This window comes from Aulonocara stuartgranti (genome assembly GCF_965226115.1).
Source record: "Aulonocara stuartgranti genome assembly, chromosome: 14".
Classification (NCBI taxonomy): Eukaryota; Metazoa; Chordata; class Actinopteri; order Cichliformes; family Cichlidae; genus Aulonocara; species Aulonocara stuartgranti.
The window spans coordinates 19,413,568-19,435,954 of NC_138950.1; the positions used below are offsets into that span (position 1 = coordinate 19,413,568).

General features: G+C 39.8%; 1 protein-coding gene across 2 annotated transcripts in view; it reads left to right on the forward strand.

The window, feature by feature from the left end:
• The window catches only part of grik4 (glutamate receptor, ionotropic, kainate 4), a 384,934-nt gene that overhangs the window by 273,663 nt on the left and 88,884 nt on the right, over positions 1 to 22,387 (forward strand). For both annotated transcript variants that reach the window (XM_082502815.1, XM_082502816.1), the window contains 2 exons: positions 14,443 to 14,621; positions 19,940 to 19,993. In XM_082502815.1, the coding sequence (XP_082358941.1) occupies positions 14,443 to 14,621; positions 19,940 to 19,993 (233 nt within the window). The remainder of the gene's footprint in view (positions 1 to 14,442; positions 14,622 to 19,939; positions 19,994 to 22,387) is intronic.

Here is a 22,387-nt window from a genome sequence, read left to right on the forward strand (position 1 = left end):
TCATCTTTGCTCACAGGCGGAGAGCGCTTTCAAGCGTTTTCCTTATAAAACGCTGTTTTTACCGTTTCTTCCCGCAGTAAATATAAACAACGATAGTACTCAGGAAGAAAAACAAACACTGCGTATATTTTGTATCACAACTCTGGTTTTACGTGGCCTATCAACACAATTTAAAAAGTGGTATAAAGTCCACACTTTTTCCGTCTGTTCCGTCTGTCCTGCTCACATCTCCAATGGTTGTACATGTTGTCATTAACGTGGCTTCACTCCTCATCAGTCACGCCGCTTTGCCAGCTAAAACACCGGCACATAAGGACGCTGTCATAGCCTGTCAACGACATTGATTAGCTGCGTATATACGAATGTGAGTCGCGTGATTGGCTGGACTATGGGATAAGGTGGCATCGTTGTAATCCCATACTGGAGCAGCCAGTCACTTATTGACTAACACTGCAAAACAGAATTGTTAACGTATTTACTTTAATTTCAGTTCAGGTTAGGGTTTTTTTTTTTTGTGCGCAACACAGATTTTTTCTGTGCAGAGACCGTGCCAGCAGTGCGCATTGTGCACGCGCGCAATTTAGAGGGAACATTGCTTGTGACAAAATATACAATCGCACATACCTGTGGGGAAGACTCGCAAACTGTCTCCCCTACATCTGCCATCAAAGTGCAAACATTTTTGTTTAACGTCTGCCACCCTTTAACACGTGTTAGCGTGCACAGGCATCTCGCACACGCGCCGACCGTGTTCTGGCAACAGATGCAGCTTTTATCAACATCTCACCCTGCGACACGTTTCCTTCTAAAGCAGCTGCTGCACTCCACAGCTACAACTCCCTCACAGCGGCACGCCCGACGCCTGCGTCCCAAAAATAAATTGCGTTTATTTCGTCTCCCTTTTCAAGATCATTGTCATTTATTAAATTAACTAAATTACGATTTAGCGCATTATGTTGTATGTGATGTATAAACTGTCTTCAGTCTCGCTGGGTTTTCTGTAAGACTGTGTGTGCACTCTTAAAACACTTTGCGCAAAACAAAACATCTCGTTGAGAGAAACAAAAGGAAAGTAAGGGCAGAGGTTGCAACTCTAACAACCAGTGATCTGACCGCCCCCTTTGTCAGTGTCAGTTAGGTTCTGAAGATACTTAACTGAATGACCTTAAAAACGATTGAAAATCTCTTTGAGAGAAGTTATTTTTGTAAATAGAGAGGAAGATTAGATCATGGCTTGTTCCCACCCTCTTCTAGTTCAGCATGCAGTAATTACAACTCCCAAGACAAAGGCACCGTGACCCCCTGAGTGGCACCAGCTAACCTTTTTTCTAATCAGCACAAGCCTTTGAAGACAGGAAATAGGCTGCAGATATCAACCATGTGTCAGACAGAGTAGAGATGGCAATGAGCCACAGTGAGCTGCCTACCCCGCCTATCTCAATTCTCGGGTTTGGGGAAAATAAACAAATTTTAACATTGCGCTTCTTATTCCCTTTGGCCGTGTGAGTGGGTGCGGGGTTTGGTGGGGAGGTTCTTATTCTGTGTCAGTGAGCTAAGAGATGACTGCAAAGGAAATTAAATGAGAAGAAGGAGAATGAGGGGAGATGAGAGGTAGATAGAAGAGACCAAGGGGAGTCTGAAATGAGAGAGGAGGAGGAGAGCGGAGTATGCTTCTTGGATGATATGAAAGAGTGTGAAGCGGGAAAGCGAGGAGGTAACCACATTGGAATTATACATTAGCAACAGGCAGGAGACGGTCCAGGACATGACGTGGCTGTATTGATTGCACTCTCTCATGTGACCCTCATTCATTCAACAGAAAATGCAGGAAATGGCACTATGCCTGGATTTGTGTGTGTGTTGGTCGAGGATTGTGTTCAGCAGCACTATCAGCTGAAACTCATTCGAGTTTGGCTCCTACTGCACCAGCTCCACCCTTCTTTGTCAGCTTACACAGTCATTTGGTCGGTTGGCAGCCTGCTGTCAGTTACTCGTTCACATGTGCCAGCCTCATTAATCACCCAAGCCAGTGACAGCCTAATAGAGCGTGGCCAATCCATGAATATTTTCCAGTAATGGCTGAGGAGGCAGCACTGGAGGTGAAGCTGTGCCCAAAGGCATGGTGCACACCAGCACGAACATTAATCTAGCTAGCCCTCGCTAACAGTGGCAGTGGTGCTGTGAGACTGTAATACGCAAAGTGTTGTTGAGTCTTTAGACGTGCCAGGTGGCCCCACAGGTTGTTTATTTCTTGTGGTTTGGGCTTTAACAGGAAGAAATAACACATGAAAACTGCATGCACAGAATTCGCCGGTGTGCTGCACTGCTCTTTTATTCGTGCAGTGATTGGTTCAGCTGTCAGTAAGCTGAAAATGGAACATCAAATAAACTCAACGTATCTGTAGCTGCAGTGCAGGTACAGAAATTTTAGGTTCAGTCATATAGTTGTCCACGAATGCTTGCAAAAGCCTATTTTCCTTCTTTGATAGACTCAGCTGGAAAGCAAGGTTAGGCCTTAGGCTTATTATTCTTTCTCTGCTAATAATTGTATGCCGATGCCATATTATGAATTGCAATTTTCCATTTCTTTCAGGTTCCAGGGATGACTACTATCTCTCTCCATGTTTCACACGCAATGGCATTACTATTACTAACCTGTAATCAGCGTTAGTCGGGTGGAAGAGATATCTAAATGACCTGTCAACAGGAATGTGTATGAAGGTGTGAGAATGATGGGAACGCAGTAATGCAGAGGAGGGTCTTGGGGAGGAAAGGCTCTCTGATGACTTTGATCATAGTAATTATGTCGTGGCTACTTATGTTTCTGATGCAAAAGGCAGCAATGTCAGTAGACAGCGTAAAGGTGGTGGTGCAAGTTGTCATGGTTTCTTTTGTTGCACTTTGTAATTGAAAAATCTTCTCGTTGAATAGATGAAGGCAGTAGGAGTGTCTTGGTGCTTTATGAAATAATGTTGACTCAGAATAATGAGTTTTTAGATTTGTGGAGAGTGAGTTTGTATCCACAGGTGTAATTGTGCAGAATTTATCTTTACTAAAGAAAAGTGCAAAGTTGGTCTGTCTAATTAAAAAATGGTAAAAGCCTTTTATGCAGATTTCTCACTCGTGGCTCTGTGATTGGTCTGTTTAAAGCAGTGGATGACAGAAGCTGTCTCACACTCCTTGTCCGACACTCCCACTTATCAACAAATCAGTGTTGTTTTTTTAACTGATTTTTATTTTTTTCCTTTTTGCTTGAGGCTTTACGTTATTTTTAGTCATCAAAGTCATCAGCTTTGGAAGTTTTTAGACATTTTAAATTAGGAGAGGAGATGTTTGTTAAAAACAAAAAACATTATAAATAGCTAAATCAAGTGATTAGGACTGTATGCTACGTAGTTCAGCTTCTGTACAATTACCCAACTGAGTCCATGCATGAATATCACAGGTAACTGTCCAGAGAGCTCAGAGGGAGTAAGCTGGAATCATGTTTTTCCTCCTGCACGCTCTACCTGGACACAGATTATCCAAAACCAAGATCTGTAAGGTTTTTGCCTAATACACCACCACAGTGGATTTTACATCAAATCAAGATGTGGCTGAAGGGCAGACTTTCAGTTTTAATTCAAGAGGTTTAACAAAAGTACTGCATTAACTATTCATGACTTACAGCTATTTTTACACAAAGTCCTCATTTTCACAAGTTGAAAAGTAAATTGACTTCTGAAAGACAATTTTATTACAAACTAACCTCAAAAAGCATCTGGAATTGATTCAAAATGTTAAATTTTCACGTTGGTCGTTGATCAGTGGATCTGTCAATATGACATTTAAAAAAAGATAGAAAACATTAAGATTGGCCAAATTAATAATCATATACATTTTTAACAAGAATTAATTCACTGACCAGCTCAGCAACACCAAAAGGTCTGAAAGACCACAGAAGACAGCTGAAGTGAATGATGACAGAATTATTTCCATGATTAAGGGACAATCTTTTATAACATCCACCCAAACGGGTAGGCATTTCATTATTAAGCTCTACAGTCAATAGTTGTGTATATGAATGGAAACAGAGTTTAAACCACTGGTTACACTCAAGAACAAAAAGGCCGGATTAGACTTTGCCAGAAAAATTGTTTAGACAAATACACCCAAAACGAACTAGAACGATGGGAAAGGAAAAGTTTGGAGAAAGAGAGAATCAGTTCAAATCATATCACATCATCTGTCAAACATGTTGTAGATAATATTATGGCGTGGGCGTGCAGAAAAACCAGAAAGAACTTCACAGTGAAAATTGATAATGATCCAGAGCAGGCTGCAAAAGAAACCCAAGAGTTTCTCAAGGCAACAAAATTGGATATTCTTCAATCACCAAGTCAGTCACCTGATCTCAGCCTATTAGAGCATGCATCAGTAACTGAACGTGGCTATAGTAAAGCCTGGCAAAGTATCTCAAGGAAGGACGTGTTGCATTTTGTGATGTCCATGGGTTCTAGACTCAAGGAAGCCACTGAAAAAAAAAACTGTCCATATATTAAAACTAATTTTAGTTTTCTTACATTTTTTAAATGTTGGACTATGTATAAAAACAAAAATGGCAAAAAGTTGTTGCAGCAATTTTTATTGAACTCCTTGAATTAAGTCTTTAATGACATCTTGATTGTGGTGCACACAGAGGCAAAAAAAACATAATCAGAAGTCACCCAAAATATTGATCCACAGGAAACCACTTAAATGGAGAGTCATCTGCATTCCTCACTCCAAGGATACTGTGTGGCAGTATCTCTTTGCAAACAGGATGAAGGTCTCTGGCACAACTTCACCTGCTTCCAGGGTGCATGGAGAAGAACAAGCTCCAGCAACACTTTAACAGGGTCACAGGCCAAAACCCACTGGTCAATAATAAAGCTGCTCTTCATACAAGTGTTACTGGAGCTTTGACCTCCTTAGTATCTATTAGCTAATCAGAAGCTAGAGTCCACAGATGCTACAGTCACTAAATAAGACTTTAAATCACTGATTAGCTCATTAATCCATTCATCTGTCTTCAACATTTTCATGGATTTCTTTCTTTTCTTTTCTTTTCTTTTTTTTTTTTTACAAAGAAATACAAATATTTTTCATGATTTTTTTCTATCAATGAAACACTGTCACACAGTAATATAACATTCATACTGAGAAACCAACAAATTAACCTTTCTGCAGAATTGCATGTCTCCCATTTCATATTAGCAATCTCTTTCAATGCAGTTTGCAGAGAGAACAGTGGATTAACGTCTGTACAAATGGCTCTGCTTTCCTGGTTATTTGTTTTAATGAAAAAGAGAATATGCTCCGACCCGCTGTATGCAGTGTTTTAACACATTACCTTGTCCGCGACACCTTAAATTGATGGTCCCAGTGATGGCAAAGTCATAAAACTAGGTCTTACTTATTGCTCAAGGCTAAATGAGTCACCATAATGTACAGCTGTCATAAAGGTTTTTGAGTGTATGTTAAAAAGCTTTATCTGAGACATTGAAATTTTCATTACGTATTATTCTGTTATATTTTATTGTTTTATATTGTATGGGAGTAAGAGAGAGAGAGTGCTCTTGCAGTCATCCTATGCCGACAATATCTGGAAGGTAAATGAGTGATTGCTATAGCTGAATGTCAGCCTTCACCTTTATCTGTGTCTGAGTGAGAGTCACAGCCACGTGTCCTCCATGCCAATGAGGACGTTTGGTCTCACTAACACACAACACACAAACAGAAGTGTGCTCTTGTAAACTTTCAGCATGTAATGCCTTCTCTTGATTCAAACCCTGCTTATCTGAGCCAAGGACAAGTCTTCTCTTTATCCAGATGTTAGAATTCTTAAACAGTAGCTTTAAGACCTGGTTTGATGGGCTTGGTTGTGTGTGCTGTGTCTGGCCTGTAAATACACTTTTTTTCACTGAGACATTCATAGTGGCAGTTCTACCTTGGCGCTTTGAGAACCAGCCTTTTTTTTTTTGACAGGTTTGAGAGCTGAGGGTTCATTATGTAGGAGTAATTGGGGTTATTTCATAGGTTAAAAAAACTGTGGGCTGCATCTGCAAATCATCTGTTATTGTCTCGCAGTTTCCACTCCTTTAATAATAGTAGTCAAAAATAATAATTATTATTATTATTATATCCTTTATTTCTATGCCATCTTTCTAAACCAGAGTAACAAGCTGCTGAGAAGAGAAGAAATGATGCCAATAGACAAAGCATTAAGAATACATTGTAAAATGTTTGTACATGTAGTTTTAAATGGGAAGAGAGAGTTTGTTCCAAAACAGTGAAAGCACATCCCTCTTTCTTCTAAGCCAAGACTGTGGAACAGCAACTGATCCGAGTGATCTGTGAGTGGAATAAGATGTCAAGAGTTCTGAGATATAAAGTGGAGCCATGCATGTAGTGATTTAAGAGTTGTCAATAACACCTTAAATTGGGTTGTTTAGTGAATGTGTCCCCTGTGCAGACTGCCGATCAGTAGCCTTGCTAATGTAGGCTACTGAATCATCATTTAGGTGTGCAATAAATTGAAATAATCTAATCATGTGGAAGTGAGTGCTAATAAGGTGTTCTGTTATGTTATTGAGGAGTATGCATCTGACCATGGCTATGTTTCTAAACTGTCCAGTCTGTGATTTCCCAAACTAAACTATGAAACTAGCAGCCATACTAGGAGTATAAACAGGATGGGGAAGCTGATGTAAACTAACGAGAATAGGTCAAAGGACTGCATAGATCAGGCCTAGCATTATGACCACTAACGGGTGAAGTGAATAACAGTCATTATCTCTTCATCATGGCACCTCTTAGTGGGTGGGATACATCAGGAAGCAAGTTTCATCCTCAAAGTTGATGTGTTAGAAGCAGGAAAAAAGGATGAGTTTGACAAGTGCTAGCTCTCCAAAGCTGCAGCTGTTGTGGGGAGTTTCTGGTCTCTAATGGTCAGTATCTATCAAAAGTGGTCCAAGGTATGAGGAGTGGTGAACTAGCGACAGGTTCATGGACGGCCAAGGCTCATTAACGTATGTGGGGGGTGACCGTGTGGTTCGATTCAACATACGAGCTAATGTAGCCCAAATTGACAAAAAGGCTAATCTTGGTTCTAATGAAAAGGTGTCGGACTAGACAGTGCATCAAAGTTTGGGGCTGCATAGCCGCAGAAAAGTCAGGGTGCCCGTGTTGACCCCTGTCCACTGTTGAACATGCTAACAATAGTCACATGAGCATCAGGAGTGGACCACAGAGCGATGGAAGAAGCTGGTCTCGCCTGGTGAATCACGTTTTTGGGAACACCTGTCACAGGGATGCGCTATGAAAAGAAGGCAAGTAGACTTAACTCTAGCAAGCAAGCTAAAGAATCTGTTGCTAACATCTTGGTGCCAGATGTGACAGTATTTAAGGTGCAGTGATTATTTCATGTTGTTCCAGTGTCAGATTTCTTGGATGAGCAAGTGTATTTTACTGGAAATGCATAAAATAGTTTCTAGATTGGACACCAACCTTTAGCAAACCTGTGGTTGCAAGAAAAAGTTTAAACTCAAGACTGTTAAGTCTTTGAGGTTTGATTGCAGGTAATTGGACAACATTTTGGAAAAGTTACAATGTCTGTTAGCTTCAGAATAAAAGGCATTTTGTGGTTGAACATTTGAACACTCTTAATACGAGGAAGCAGCAATAGGAAAGATTCTTCCATTAGAATGTTGAGGTGAATTTGAGGCCATTATAAACAATAACGATGTATAAGCGCACATTTTATTTCCTCAAAGGAAAAACGTCTGTGTAACTCACAATTCATTTACTTTCTGTTGTATGTCTATTGCTGACATGAGTCCCAGCTTAAAAGAAACTGTAGTAGGATTTATGAAGTGTATAACCAATTCTGTGGGTTCAAACTGTGTTGTGAGTAAGAGAAGATAAGTAAAAAAAAACACACACACCGAGTCTTCAGGAAGAGGAGAGGATAATTTACAGAATACACACACACACACACACACACACACACACATACACTTATAGTCTCACAGAACTTGCTTTTTCTGTATAGAGATCTATCCAAGTCTAACTACACAGGAGCAAAATTTTCATGCATGTTTTTCATTTGATTGAAACTGGTTCACCAGAACAAACACTGAGGGAACAACATGGTTGTGTAAAGCAGCCAAGTAAAAAGAAAAAGACTCTGATTCCCTTCAAATCTTCTTCAGCCAAAACACTAAGGAGAACAGTCTCCTGTGTGTCACTGTATTTGTGTTTAGCAAGCAACGTCTAGTTCACTGTAGCGTCTAATGTCATGAACTCATCATGAAATCATACTGAAAGCCTTGTGAGATACGTGAGAGGCTGCAGGAGGGAGACAAAGAGTGCACTTAAGCTAAACCTGCTTTCAAACTCATCAAAGATATTCTGCATGGTACCACGCAGGAAGCTGATCTGGCTTGCAGCAGCCGAGGGTGATGTCTTACGAGTGCACACATGCAGGTCACCAGGTGCAGGAACCCAAGCACGTTGGCTGATATAGTGCCATAAAAACAGGCGGACGTCGAAAGCTCAGCGCATGATAACAATGCCTGGAACAATTTTGCAGCTTGTGTTAATGTGCAGAATGTGCAGCAGAAGCTGGAGGAATGAGCTTGATAACCTAAAATTGCAGCACCAAAGCTGCCTAAATGTGACAGGAACTGCTTGGCTGTTGCCTTGGAAATAAATCATATTAAATATCTGCTAAAAGTCTGGATTGCGAATTTACTATTACTCTATACTTAACACTGCAGGTGGAGGCTATGCTAATGCAAGTCATTTCCTACAAAGTCATATGCTTCCTTTCAAACTCTTCTCATGACATGTTACATAAATATGAGGAGATCTACCAAGATATGAATGGGGCACCAGTGTAACTTTAATGTCAGTGTCTTTGGTTTTCTTGGGTTGTCTTGGGTGCACAGACTGTGGTTGCCCATAGCAGGTGCAGCAGAGCAACATAGAAAGGCCTTGGTGAAATCAGGTATAATCAGAGAGTGTGTCATTAATAAATGTTTTCTTAGCCAGTAATGTGGCTGATGTCACTGCAATGAAACAGCTGTGCCAGTCAAAGGAAAATGTAATGATAACAGCCCAACAAACTAAAGATGGCACGATATCACTTTTTTATGTCAGATACCGATATCATAAATATTCATACTCATAAATATTCATACTCATAAATGTTCAAGTTTTAAAAAACTAAACTAAACTAAAGCTATTCTGTTATACCTGTATGCAAAAAATACACTGCACCCAAAATATTTCAGTTCAGCAAAACTGATCAATCTAATAAACTTAAACCTACTCCATCCTCCCGATTCTGGTGTTTTAAAGATTACTTAGCAGAAATATTAAACAACCTAACTAATAGGGTTGCCAACTCCCAGCAAAAAGAATAAAATAGGGAACCACTCCCCACCCTCCGCTTCATAATGCTTAATTGACGTAATCAACTTTAATTTAATGCATGTGTTTAAAAAAGTGCACAGAAATTAGTTATTTTTCTACAATAATTAAATAGATTCAACATCTTTCCTTAACAGAATTGCAAACTGCACAGATGGTATTTTCCCAAAGGAAAAAGTACTATAGCTTACTAAGTTATCAATTTGACTTAATAGTTCCTATATACAATAATGGACTTCTATACATTTTACATCAGATGAAAAGATTCAGATAATTATTTATTAAGAGCTAGACATGACAATTAGAAAGAAAAGTATGTCTTTGTGCCCCCTTTTCCTGTTCATGCCCTGTTCGGCCCCCCTGGCTAAACTTTGCTAGACCCGCCCCTGCACAGTTACCAGCCATCAGCTACGTAGAAAAAGATCCTGGTGTAGAAAGTAATATTAAATAAATTCTAACAACAGCTTATCAAGTTTAAACGTGCTGCAGTTGTTTATCCACTGGTTTCCTCTTTCTGGGGCAAAGTGGGCGATAAACAAACAAGAGAGACGGACTCGCGACAGAAAAGCTGATCAGCTGATCATTAATCAGGTTCATGATTGAAGTAGCAGCAGGAGAGAGAAGAGGCAGTCGCTCCATATATCAGTTATTAAGCTTAAGTGAGAATGCTTTACAAACCTTACAGTCTGCATTCAGAGTCAAACGGTATGTGTGTGTTTTAACGACTGAAAATGTGACAATCAAAAATGATAAAGCCATTAATCTACCAGCATTGCTCCAATACTATTTCAGTTGGAAGTTCATATACAGGGAGTGCAGAATTATTAGGCAAGTTGTATTTTTGAGGAATAATTTTATTATTGAACAACAACCATGTTCTCAATGAACCCAAAAAACTCATTAATATCAAAGCTGAATGTTTTTGGAAGTAGTTTTTAGTTTGTTTTCAGTTTTAGCTATTTTAGGGGGATATCTGTGTGTGCAGGTGACTATTACTGTGCATAATTATTAGGCAACTTAACAAAAAACAAATATATACCCATTTCAATTACCGTAATTGTCGGGCTATAAGCCGCTACTTTTTGCACAAGCTTTGAACCCTGCGGCTTTTAGTCAGGTGCGGCTTTTCTATGGATTGTCCGTGATTTTTGTCATATCGTAAGACGATTTGTTTTGTTTGTTCCGCTGTTGTACGGCACTACGCTCTCTGCCCTTTACCGATCCAGCCACGGGCCCATCCATCTGGCCCATCAAGACTCACTCTCATTTCATCAGTCCATAAAACCTTAGAAAAATCAGTCTTGAGATATTTCTTGGCCCAGTCTTGACGTTTCAGCTTGTGTGTCTTGTTCAGTGGTGGTCGTCTTTCAGCCTTTCTTACCTTGGCCATGTCTCTGAGTATTGCACACCTTGTGCTTTTGGGCACTCCAGTGATGTTGCAGCTCTGAAATATGGCCAAACTGGTGGCAAGTGGCATCTTGGCAGCTGCACGCTTGACTTTTCTCAGTTCATGGGCAGTTATTTTGCGCCTTGGTTTTTCCACACGCTTCTTGCGACCCTGTTGACTATTTTGAATGAAACGCTTGATTGTTCGATGATCACGCCTCAGAAGCTTTGCAATTTTGAGACTGCTGCATCCCTCTGCAAGATATCTCACTATTTTTGACTTTTCTGAGCCTGTCAAGTCCTTCTTTTGACCCATTTTGCCAAAGGAAAGGACGTTGCCTAATAATTATGCACACCTGATATAGGGTGTTGATGTCATTAGACCACACCCCTTCTCATTACAGAGATACACATCACCTAATATGCTTAATTGGTAGTAGGCTTTCGAGCCTATACAGCTTGGAGTAAGACAACATGCATGAAGAGGATGATGTGGACAAAATACTCATTTGCCTAATAATTCTGCACTCCCTGTATAAGACACACTGTGACATTATATCACAACAGGTTGCCTTTGCAGGAGTTTTTTTTTTTTAAGTGTGATTTTTATAGCAGCCTGGCATCATTTTCAGGTGATTTAATGAAGGTCTATGCTGGGATGGCTGTGTGTAATGCTGCTGAAATCTGGTGTGGCGCTAGTCAAACTTTAGATGTGGTAGATTTATGCACGTCCTGCTGGCGTGACATTGCTGCAGAGATTCAGTAAACTGAAGGATAAGCTTGCTTTGCTGTACAAAGCATCTGTGGAGTTTTAGAATCACTCATATTAATATAGATGTGGACAGATTTATTGACAATGACGCTTCAACTGCAGTACACATTAATTTTTAATGTCGAATTAAAGGGATACACTGGCAGGGGAATGATTCGTTAAAATATCTTCTTTGTATTTCAGGCACAGTTTTGTTGCTCGTCCAAGTTTTCATCTTATCTTTGTTCATCAACCTCTGAAGTACCAGCGGTGTGGCATTGCTCAAAAAAGCAGATATGATTTTACACATGGTTCATCAACATTTCTACAACTCACTTTGCTTTGCTGCTTCATCCACCTGTGAATATTCCACCTGTTTGTGTCTCTCTTCACACCTGTGCACTCTGTGCCTGCTACCAAAATACCTCACAGATGCTTTAAGTAAACATCAGTGTCACGAAAATACCAAACTGTGCCACCACAAAACAAGCCCTTTGGATTTACTGAGGCTGTATTTATCCTCATCTTACTGAACTCCAAGTTTCCCAAGACAACTACATGGAAAATTAGCCCATATCCTCTCTGGGTCTGCTAATATATGGATGCAAAGTGACTCGTAAAATGCTGCCGGGAGTGTTATGATTAAGTCAGCTATGCTTTAATTAGGGCAAATCCCACTCACCCAACTGGAGTCAAATGGTCTATTACCAGGGGATAGAGTATGAGAGAAGTTCATTGCTTTCAGTTTGATAGCTACCTGATAGCCGCCGTTAAAGATGATCGGTGTACTTGATCTGAACGAAAATAATACTCGTTTGAGTAAAGTCCTGAGAAGAATTAAGTACAAACTTCCAGGACTTAAGGAGGTAAGTAGCAGCCGTGGGCTGCCATTCAAATGCAATTGATTAATTGATCATCAGCCAGTGTGAGCACCTCTATAAAAGCTGAAGTTGCCAGACCATGAAATGCTCAGAAAAACTGCAAAAAATCCAAGAGCTACATCTCAGACTCTGCATGCCTCGAATGGCATATTAAATATTAAAATTCACATTGTACAATTAGAAAAAGAACAAGTATGTTTAGAAGACAGGGCATTTTCTGTGTCAAATCTTACAAAGAAAAGTTGCTTCTGGTCAAATCCCAAGACTTCTAGAATAATGTTTATTTGACAGACGAGACCTAATGCACATCGGCAACCAAATGTCGAGCACAGTAGCAGAGGGGTGACGACTTGGAATTGTTTTGCTGCCACAGTACAAATCCCGTTCAGTCTTCCCGTTACTTTGATTCACTTAACCTAACATTAGCAATCAGGATAATCGCTTGCACGGAGCTGATTATCAGCTTGCTAAGTTAAACCCATGGTTTCCACAAGGTTTGCACATTCACGTGAAGAGGGTGGTGATGGCAGCATTTCATCAATGGCAATTATGGATCAGTGTAGACTGACATTAGAGCAGCATATTTTACAAAGGAACATGAAACTATAGCATTAGGGGGAAAATGAATAGGTTAAAGACATAACACAGACTGAAAATAACATAGGTGCTTCAAACAAATCAGCGGTGCATGTGTGAGAAGAAAAGGACTTTACAGTAATTTAGTATTAAATGTTTTGTGCGAATGTGTGTGTGTTTCAAACACTTTAATCAGTGAAAGTGGAAAAGAGCTGCTACATTAATACCAACTGTGTAAGTTAGGAGACTTATCAATATCATAACTCTATCATTAAGAAATATATATACATATATTGAAAATGAGTATTTAATTAATGTTAGACAGTTTAAGTTTTTGTTGTTACTTAGCAACCTTGGTTGTGTTTAATCCAATTAAGAATGAATATAAAAGCAGATTTCAATTGCAGCCTTAGTCTGCATATAGATTTGAAATAAAGTACAAACAGAGGTCCTAATGTAGGATAATATATTACTGCTTATTTCATAAGAATAACATTTTTACAACTGGAAAACTCAAAGTATAAAACAGCAAGATTTTAGATTGAAAGAGCTTCCTACTATCCATGCAAACACCCGGGAATGGTAATGCTTTTCTGGAGAACTGGAGGCTCAATAGATGGTGATTTCATACCTGATGATCCCTGATCTGGAACCTGATTAGGGATCTGCTCTTGAGCAGGTTACGTTACCAGCATAACTTACCATGATGAGAGTTTTGTTTTTGTAGTACAGAAAACCCAGGGCCAGTCTGACATTACCTGGATATGAGAAAAATACTGCTTCATAGTACAGGTCTTGGGCAGCTTGCAGTCATGCATCATGCAACAGCTAAAGCTTGGCCCAAACTGGGTCATGAAGGAGAATTATTTTGAGCGCAGCAGCAAATCTACAACAGAATGGGTGAAAGTGAAAAGAATCAAGGTGTTACAGTGACCCAGTCAAAGTCCTAACCTCAGCCCCACTGACATGCTGTGGCAGGCTTGCATAAAGACTAACCTCGTTTAAGGAAAAAATTCTCCACAACCATGAGCGAGACTGATAAAGTCACACAGAAAGTGTCTCCTTCAAATTATTGATGGTAAAGGTGGTTCTACAAACTACTGAATCAGGGAGTGTACTCAAGTTTTCACAGGACTCTGCAGTCCTGTGAAAACTTTTTTTTTCACACGACTGTATAAGGACACTGAATATTTAGGCTCATGCTGCATTGCAGGATCAAACTTTCTAAATGTTGTTGACTTTCCTTAACTTTTTGGCTATATATCCTAATTTTAAAAATGCATTTAAAGTACCATTTCCTTGGGAGATTCTTTCCTTCAATATGAGTAATTCTCTGTCTCTCATGTTTTTCTTTTCTTTCTTTCTTTCTTTTTTCCATGTGTGTCTTACCGGCAGGCTTATTAAACCTGGAGCAGCTCCTCAGGCAGTTCCTCATCTCCAAGGAGACTCTGTCTGTGCGCATGCTTGATGACAGCCAGGACCCGACCCCACTCCTAAAGGAGATTCGAGATGACAAGACTCCCACCATAATAGTCGATGCCAATGCCACAATGTCACATATCATTTTGGAGCGGGTTAGTATGGGACACACGATAGCCGTGATCTGTATGCACTGATAACGCTTCTCTTTATTCCGTGCCTGCGGTCTGGGATTAATACCACTCCACATTCATATAAATCTCAAAAAGTGAAAGCGAGGGAAGAACGCCGGTGGCAACAATTGTTCAAGGATAACTGTTCAACTTTCTCCAGTATTTGGAGAAAGTTGGAAAAGTTTTAAGTCGTTTAGTGTTGAATTGCAAGATGGATGATAAGAATTTGTGTTTAAGTGGGCACAGGTTTTCAAAGACAGAGTTATGCTCAAAATCTAAGCCTAAATTAAAAAGGAAATGAACGCAAGCGATATTGCCAAACAAGCACGTCCTTTCAAATTACTGCACATGTAGGAGTGCATAAAATCCAGTCGTATTCCAATGACTGAGTGTCGAGAAGTAAGATTTCACCAAATGTTTTGCAGGTTAGTTTAAGAACAGACTCATAAGACAAAGGCCTTTTCTCCACTTTTGTACCTTTCATTCATTTTATTTAAAGTGTTTTTTCTTTAAGACAGTGTATCACATGAAGTGAATTTATTATCTACTGGTTCCTCCTCTTTTACATAAACAGAGAAAAAACGACTGACAACACCAGTGAGTGCAGTTTCTGTCAGAAGCATATCAGTGTGACCTTTGCGTGGTTTCTTTGCTAATGGCACATACCAGTAATTAATGCTGTGGAACATTAATACGACCTTAGACACGTTTACTTTAATGTGCAGTGCTGTGAAAAAGTATTTTCCCCCTTTCTGATTTCTTTTCTTTCTTTTTTCTTTTTTGCATATTTGTCACAATTAGATGTTTCAGATGTTTTCAAATATTTTGCTTTTACATTTTGCAAAGATAACCTGAGTAAATGCAAAATCCTGTTTCTTAATGATGATTTCATTTATTAAGGCAGTCTATCCAAACCTACATGGCCTTGTGTAAAAATGATTTGCTCCCTTGACCTAATATTTAGAATTAGGAATTTAGAACTGCAGTCGAGCATTTGTAATAAGTGGCGATGACTCTTTGACATCACTGTGGAGGAATTTTGACCGGCCTGTGTAACCATCTCAATCTAATTTAAGTCTGGATTTTGACTAGGCCACTCCAAAATGTTATTTAATTTTGTTTTATTTTATTTTATTTTAGCCATTCAAGTGGCATTTAGCTTCACAAACCCCTTCAGGCTTTCCTGGTGCAGAGCAGAATTCATGGTTCCATCAATTACAGCAATAATTGACCAACACATTACCTCCACCCTGTTTGAGTGTTGGTGTGATGTTCTTTTTATGGCATGCTGTTAGTGTTAAGCCAGATGTAACAGGACCTTCCAAAAATGTTTAGCTTTTGTCTCATCAGTCCAGGATATCCACCAGATGGTGGATCCCCAAAACAAGCCTTTGTGTTCTGTTGAGTCAGCAGTTTCCCCGTGGAGCTCTGCTACGGATGCTGTTTTCACGCTTCTTATTGTTGAATCCCAAATTCTAATCTAATCTAATTGCATTTGGAGTCATTTTGGTAGACCAGGCCTCCCCTGAAAGTTTTCTCCATTTGTGGATAATGGATCTTGCTGGGGTTCTCTGGAGTCCCAGATCCATAGAAATGGCATTGTTGCCCTGTTCCAGACTGACAGATGTCAGTGACATTGTTTTGTGAATTGCATGTGTTGATTTTTTGAGAACTTTTAGCCTACTTCCTGTTCTCAGACAGCTTCTATTAAAGTGATTTCTTGATTTAGGAAGGGTAGTGGTAACCAGGGCTTGGTCGTGGCCAGTGAAAGTCAAATCAACTAAAAATGTGGTTAATCACCATTAATTCATGTCTGGGGAGGGCAATTACTTTTTCAACCTGGGCCTGGTTGGTTTGGTTATTTTTATCCCTTAATAAAAAAAAATCATAATTTAAAAACTGCATTTTGTATTTAATTTTGTAATTTTTGTCTAATTAGTTATATTTTGGCAAATATCGCAAAAGAAAGAAAAATCTGTTTTTACAGCAATGTAATACTACTGATACAGCTCCTGCTGTTTGGACATTTATGCTGTAAAAAGTAATAATGGGATCGGTGCAGGTTGGAGCTGAAGAAGCGAGGGTGTGTGGCAGCAGCATATGGTCTCTTAGTAATTAATACACACCTCATTATTTCTTGAAGACAATAGATGGATAGCTAGAGTGGAGGTGACAATGAGTGGGGGCAGAAGAGGGTTGGGAGAGGGATGGAGAAGAAGATGATTCTCTTGTTTTTTCATTATATTAATTGTTCCCTCTTATTTTTATATATATATATATATATATATATATATATATATATATATATATATATATATACACACACACACCCACACACACACACATATATATCACAGTAGTTTTCAGTCTAAGTAAAGTTTTCAGGTTGTCTTTCAGTGGTCATCTAGTCACCATAGCAACCACAGAGCAGCAGGAGTCCACACTGGACTGTCTCTTTCTCTCTGTGTGTGCTCCATCTGTCTCTTCAGTTTGAATATGGAGTTGGTCTTTCTTCTCACCACTCTCTGTTCTCTCTGTGTTTTCTCTGCACCCAAATGCAGTGAAGAGGATTTCACTTTATTTCTTCACACCACCCTCGCCATGTGGTCTTGTTCATCCATCTCCTTGGCTCTCGCATAGCCCGTCTTCTCTCTGCGTCACGCTGTCTGTCTCTGCCTGTCAAAAGACAGTCCTGTGGCAGGGTGGTAGAAAGTTGGCAATCAAACCTCATGTGAAGTGTGCGGTTGCCAAACATATCAAAGCTCTGCACTGGAATATTCACGAGTCTCAGATAATCATGAGAGCGCCAAGCTTGTCTAAAGGGACAGGAATGGCCTATGTCATGCAAGACATTGCCCCTTATTAGTTTGTTTACATCTTACTTCAAACCGTCTTCCGGCAAAGGTCTCACTCTCTGAGGTTTTAGCATTCAGACGGGTTTAGGTCAGCATTTTGTGTTTAATCTCATTTATTCAGGCCTCCCAATTCTTTGCACAGCTGTTTATTACAAGACTTTGTCCAGTATATATGGTGCAGTGCAAACTGTGCACTCTGACCAAAAGCTGTGGTTGAACAACCACAAGATCAAAAGTAAAAGAAAAACCCAAAACAAAACGCAAGAAGGCTTATTTCAAAAGTAGCAAAAGAGACCGAAGGGATTTTTCATCAGCCATTAGCTATGGCGGTGTTGTACATCCTGAATAAAGTGTGGGTAGCAAACAAAGCGTTCTGGGTCATAATGTCATTTTCTGTTTGTTGCTATTAAAGGCAGAGGTCACCCACAGAAAAGAGGCAGTGGCTTGAAATATTCCGTTTTTTTTATGTATTTTCTGCAAAGAGAGAACATTTCAGCCACCTTGTACCATTAGCTACCTGCCGTGTAACCCCAGGGCAGACCTTAACAAACAACCCCCCTGAAGCATGTAATTTACTGTGCATAGAGAAGCTCAGGGTACTTTTAGATTAATAGCGTGCTTAAGTTTGCAAAAGTACAAGCTGTACAAAAACATCTTGAGCAGTCATTTGGAGTTTAATAATAAAAAGGCTGTAATAATTAGCACCTTTCATGTTTTTAGTATTTTATTATTTACTGTAGTTTGAACACCTGATACTCACACTCAGCACACAATAGGCAAGGCAAGGCAAGGCAAATTTATTTGTATAGCACAATTCAACAACAAGGTGATTCAAAGTGCTTTACAGAGACATTAGAAACAAAAACAAATAAAAAGCAATAAGATCTGTTATTAAAGTCTTTCTGATGATGCACACTTAGAATAATTTCAGTGTGGAAACTATATGGATATTATTCTCATTTTCATTCATTTCAAACATCTGTTTCATCATAAGATAAAAGAGATAACTGATAACAAGTTTGATTTAATGTGACTTGTTCCTCTAAGAGAATCCAAACCATGAGAACATGATGCCCCCCCACAGCACAACAGAGACATCTGGTCTCCTCACTGTGGGACTTTTGAAAAACATTTTTTTTGTCAACCACTTGATATTTACAGGTTTATGGGTTTTAATTGGTTTTAATGATAATGTGCGTTGTGGCACTAGACAGTGGAGATTATTGTGGACTTCAGGAAGCACACAGCTCCACTCCCCCCCATCATCCTGACTGACACCCCCATCACCTCTGTGGACTCATTCCGCTTCCTGGGTACCACCATCACCCAGGACCTGAAGTGGGAGCCCACCATCACCTCCGTCATTAAGAAAGCCCAGCAGAGGATGTACTTCCTGAGGCAGCTGAAGAAATTCAACCTGCCAACACGGACGATGATGCAATTCTACACTGCAATCATCGAGTCCATCCTCACCTCCTCCATCACCGTGTGGTACCCTGGAGCCACTATCAGGGACAAACAGAGACTGCAGCGTGTTGCAGACTCCCATCTCCGCAGGACCTGTACACCTCCAGGACACTGGGGCGTGCAGCTCGGATCTCAGCTGACCCTTCTCACCCTGGACACAGTCTGTTTGAGGCAGGAGGCTCCGGTCCATTCGCACCAGAACCTCTCGCCATAAGAACAGTTTCTTCCCCTCTGCTGTTGAACACATGAACAATAACCGTATGACTGTTCCCACCACTAACACATGACCCTACGCTGTGTTCACTGCATCATTCCATGTTTGGCACTGATCACCACCTGCACTCATGTATATATCATGTATATATCTATCTACTTAGCACTTTTAATTCTTATTCTTATTTTTATTTTCATGTCTATTTAAGCGTAATTTATAACAGTATGTTTGCACTGAAGCACCGCAGCAATTTCCTAATGTTGTAAACCCGCTCAACATTTGGCAATAAAACCCTTTCTGATTCTGATTCTGATTCTAAAATCTGTTCCTTCATGATTTTCTTTTATGATAGCTTTAATGAAATGAAACCATGAGAAGTTCACCCTGTCCTTCACAACTGCTCCTCACTCTGACTTGATTTAATCAAATTGTAAGACAGAGTGTCGAACGGCATACTAATGCTCCTCAGAAATTAACTGCTCTATTGAGAACCTTTGTCAGATAGGAATATGCCCGGTGTTATCGAGATGTGCAGTTGATCTGTCTGCTCACACCAGAGTTCAAGTTACACTGCATCACTGACCTCTCTACCCTGTTTTATCACTATCCCTGCTTTTTGCTTTGTTTCCCCACCTCTTTGTGTTTCTTTGACCTCAAACTTAATATCATTTTGTTCAATAACCAATCCTATGTGCCTTGCACTTTTCTTACATTCTCTTTAATCTTTCATCTGTCGCCCTTCCTGTCTTTTTTTTTCTCTGCAGGCATCAGAGCTGGGAATGCTGTCAGTCTACTACACTTACATCTTCACCTCTCTGGTAAGAAGACGGAAAATGGCGTGGGCGTAACATGTTGATTTCGAGCGCTGTATTAAAATAGTACTTTAATTGATGCTCCTGCCTTGAATGAGTGATTGAGTGGATAGAGCTCTGACAGAGAAATTGTAGAGCCTCGTTTAATCAGGGCTTTACAGGCAGTTTTTTTCTGCTCGTTTAATGTGACTGCAAATTGGAGACCAAGTACAGTTGCTATTCTGGCCTCACTCACTGGGTGAAGTGCACTTCTGGACCAAACAAATAAATATTACTAATTATTATAAGTCATACTGCTGCAACTGCTGGTGTTGTTTGTGCTGCCATTTGTCTTGTAATTATAATTGTAGAAAGCCAGACGGGACCTGTTGAACGAATGAGGAAGTCATCATCATTAGAGTCTTTCTTTGCTTTTTCTGATCAGTCTGGCTGTGACTCATCCATCCTTCCCTCCATTTGGCATTTTCGGGGGGCAAAATGTGGGGTCTCTCTCTCGACAAGTCATCGGTCTATCACATGGGTTGTCTTGCTGCTTTTAAAGCTGGACTTACCTTTTTCCACATGGATTTAATCCCATTGCATTACATACTGTGAAGTGCACAGTTGCTTACTTTGATTATTGTGTTACTTCATTACTAGGTGTTGTATACTGTTTACAGCCACACTGCCTTTAAAAGAGGTGACAGCAGCAAACAGAGAAAGAGCTGAGGAGGCAGCTAAAGTAAAGGCTTCCTCACAAAGATGCTTTCGAAGCAGTAACAGGCTAACAGCTGAATCATTATCACTGAAACGTCTAAGAGGCATTTCTTAAATATTTAATGTCCACTGGGCATGCTTAAAAACAAGCTTTTGCATATTTTGTTACATGTGCTAAAAATGAAAAGGAAGTAATGGCGTTTGGTCACATAAAGGTTAAGGGATCCGTGAAAGTTATAGGACGATCGTAACGAAAGCGGCTTGGAGAAAATTTGATGCTACAGTAAACTTAGAAGATAGCTGCTCCCTAATAGAAATTAATGAGGTTCAAAACACTTTGCTCTAATAGTGCTGTAGAGATTATTCATATCAAGCTGATTTATGACTCATTAGGAGTGGGCTGCTGCCATCTTCATGTTTTCCTCCACAGTCTTTGACATAGTCACTTCTCTTATTGTAACTCTCCTTTCTCTTCTCTCTTTGTTCAGCCTGCTTGTTTTTCTCTTGCCTCCACACCTCAATAAGATCATTGTCATCTGATTCTTCCTTTGTTGCGATCCACTTGCAGACTAGCAGGTCTGCTGCAGAGTGGAACAAAGCACAGATTCATGGCAGATACAAGATGATGACCACAACCACCCTCTTACTACCATTACCACCATTTTCTTTATAAAAAGAAAAGAAAAGAAGAAGAAGCAGCTATTGCTTAGTGACAGCATTGTTAATAGTTTCAGCATCATTAAAATGGTCAGCATCGTGCCCCTGGTGTCATAAAACGGGGCGTGTGGAAAACAGAGAGTGCAGGACTCAGCAGACACAACATAACTTAAAATCATTGCTTTTATCGTGCAGGCAAAAGAGTAACAGAAGCAGAATAGTAACTAACTAACTAACCAGAGTACCATAAACTATACACACCACGATGGAGGATGTGACACAATACAGAGAGAGGAGATTGGGGTAGAGTGGAAACGCCTGGGAACGCATCTGAATAGAATCTACCTGAAATGACTCAGGAACCAGAACTGACACTTGACAAATGCAAGATGGGACTATCAAAATAAAACACTAAGTAACACCCAGGCTAAGACATGTGAATTTGACAAGATAGAGAACACAGACGGCCATGTAGACAGAATGCAGACAGACCAAAAAAGACGCAGGACATCACTGGGGAGACCAAAGGTAAACAAACAATGAAACAAGACTAGGACAGACTGGAAATGAAAGCAGAACTAAAAATAAAACAAGAAAAAGTAACACTAGAAAATAAAATACTCAAGAATTAGAACATAAACGATCTTGTACCTTTAATGAAATAAATAACAAGTCCAGAAAAAATCTCAAAATACTGGGTTAAGGACCCAGGACCATGATACCTGTCAGGCTGAGATGTGATGCTGAAGCTGTAAGTGGAGAAAATAGAAGGACGTTTGTATCCTTAGATGTTGTAATAAGTGATTCATCCTATTTATTGTGCTCTTAATGGCCGTGCCGATTGCGCATTGTGTTCGTCACACACACATACACACACAAATAAAAACAACACAAAAGAGGACGAGAACAACTTCCATTATGTTCCATCGCACTTCATTTCATTGTGCCTGTTTTCCAATCTCACTGTGATAATACATTTCTAAAATAGCAATAATACGCTCAATGCTTGTTTTTTTTTTCATGTACTTTTTGAAGTATGCTGCCATT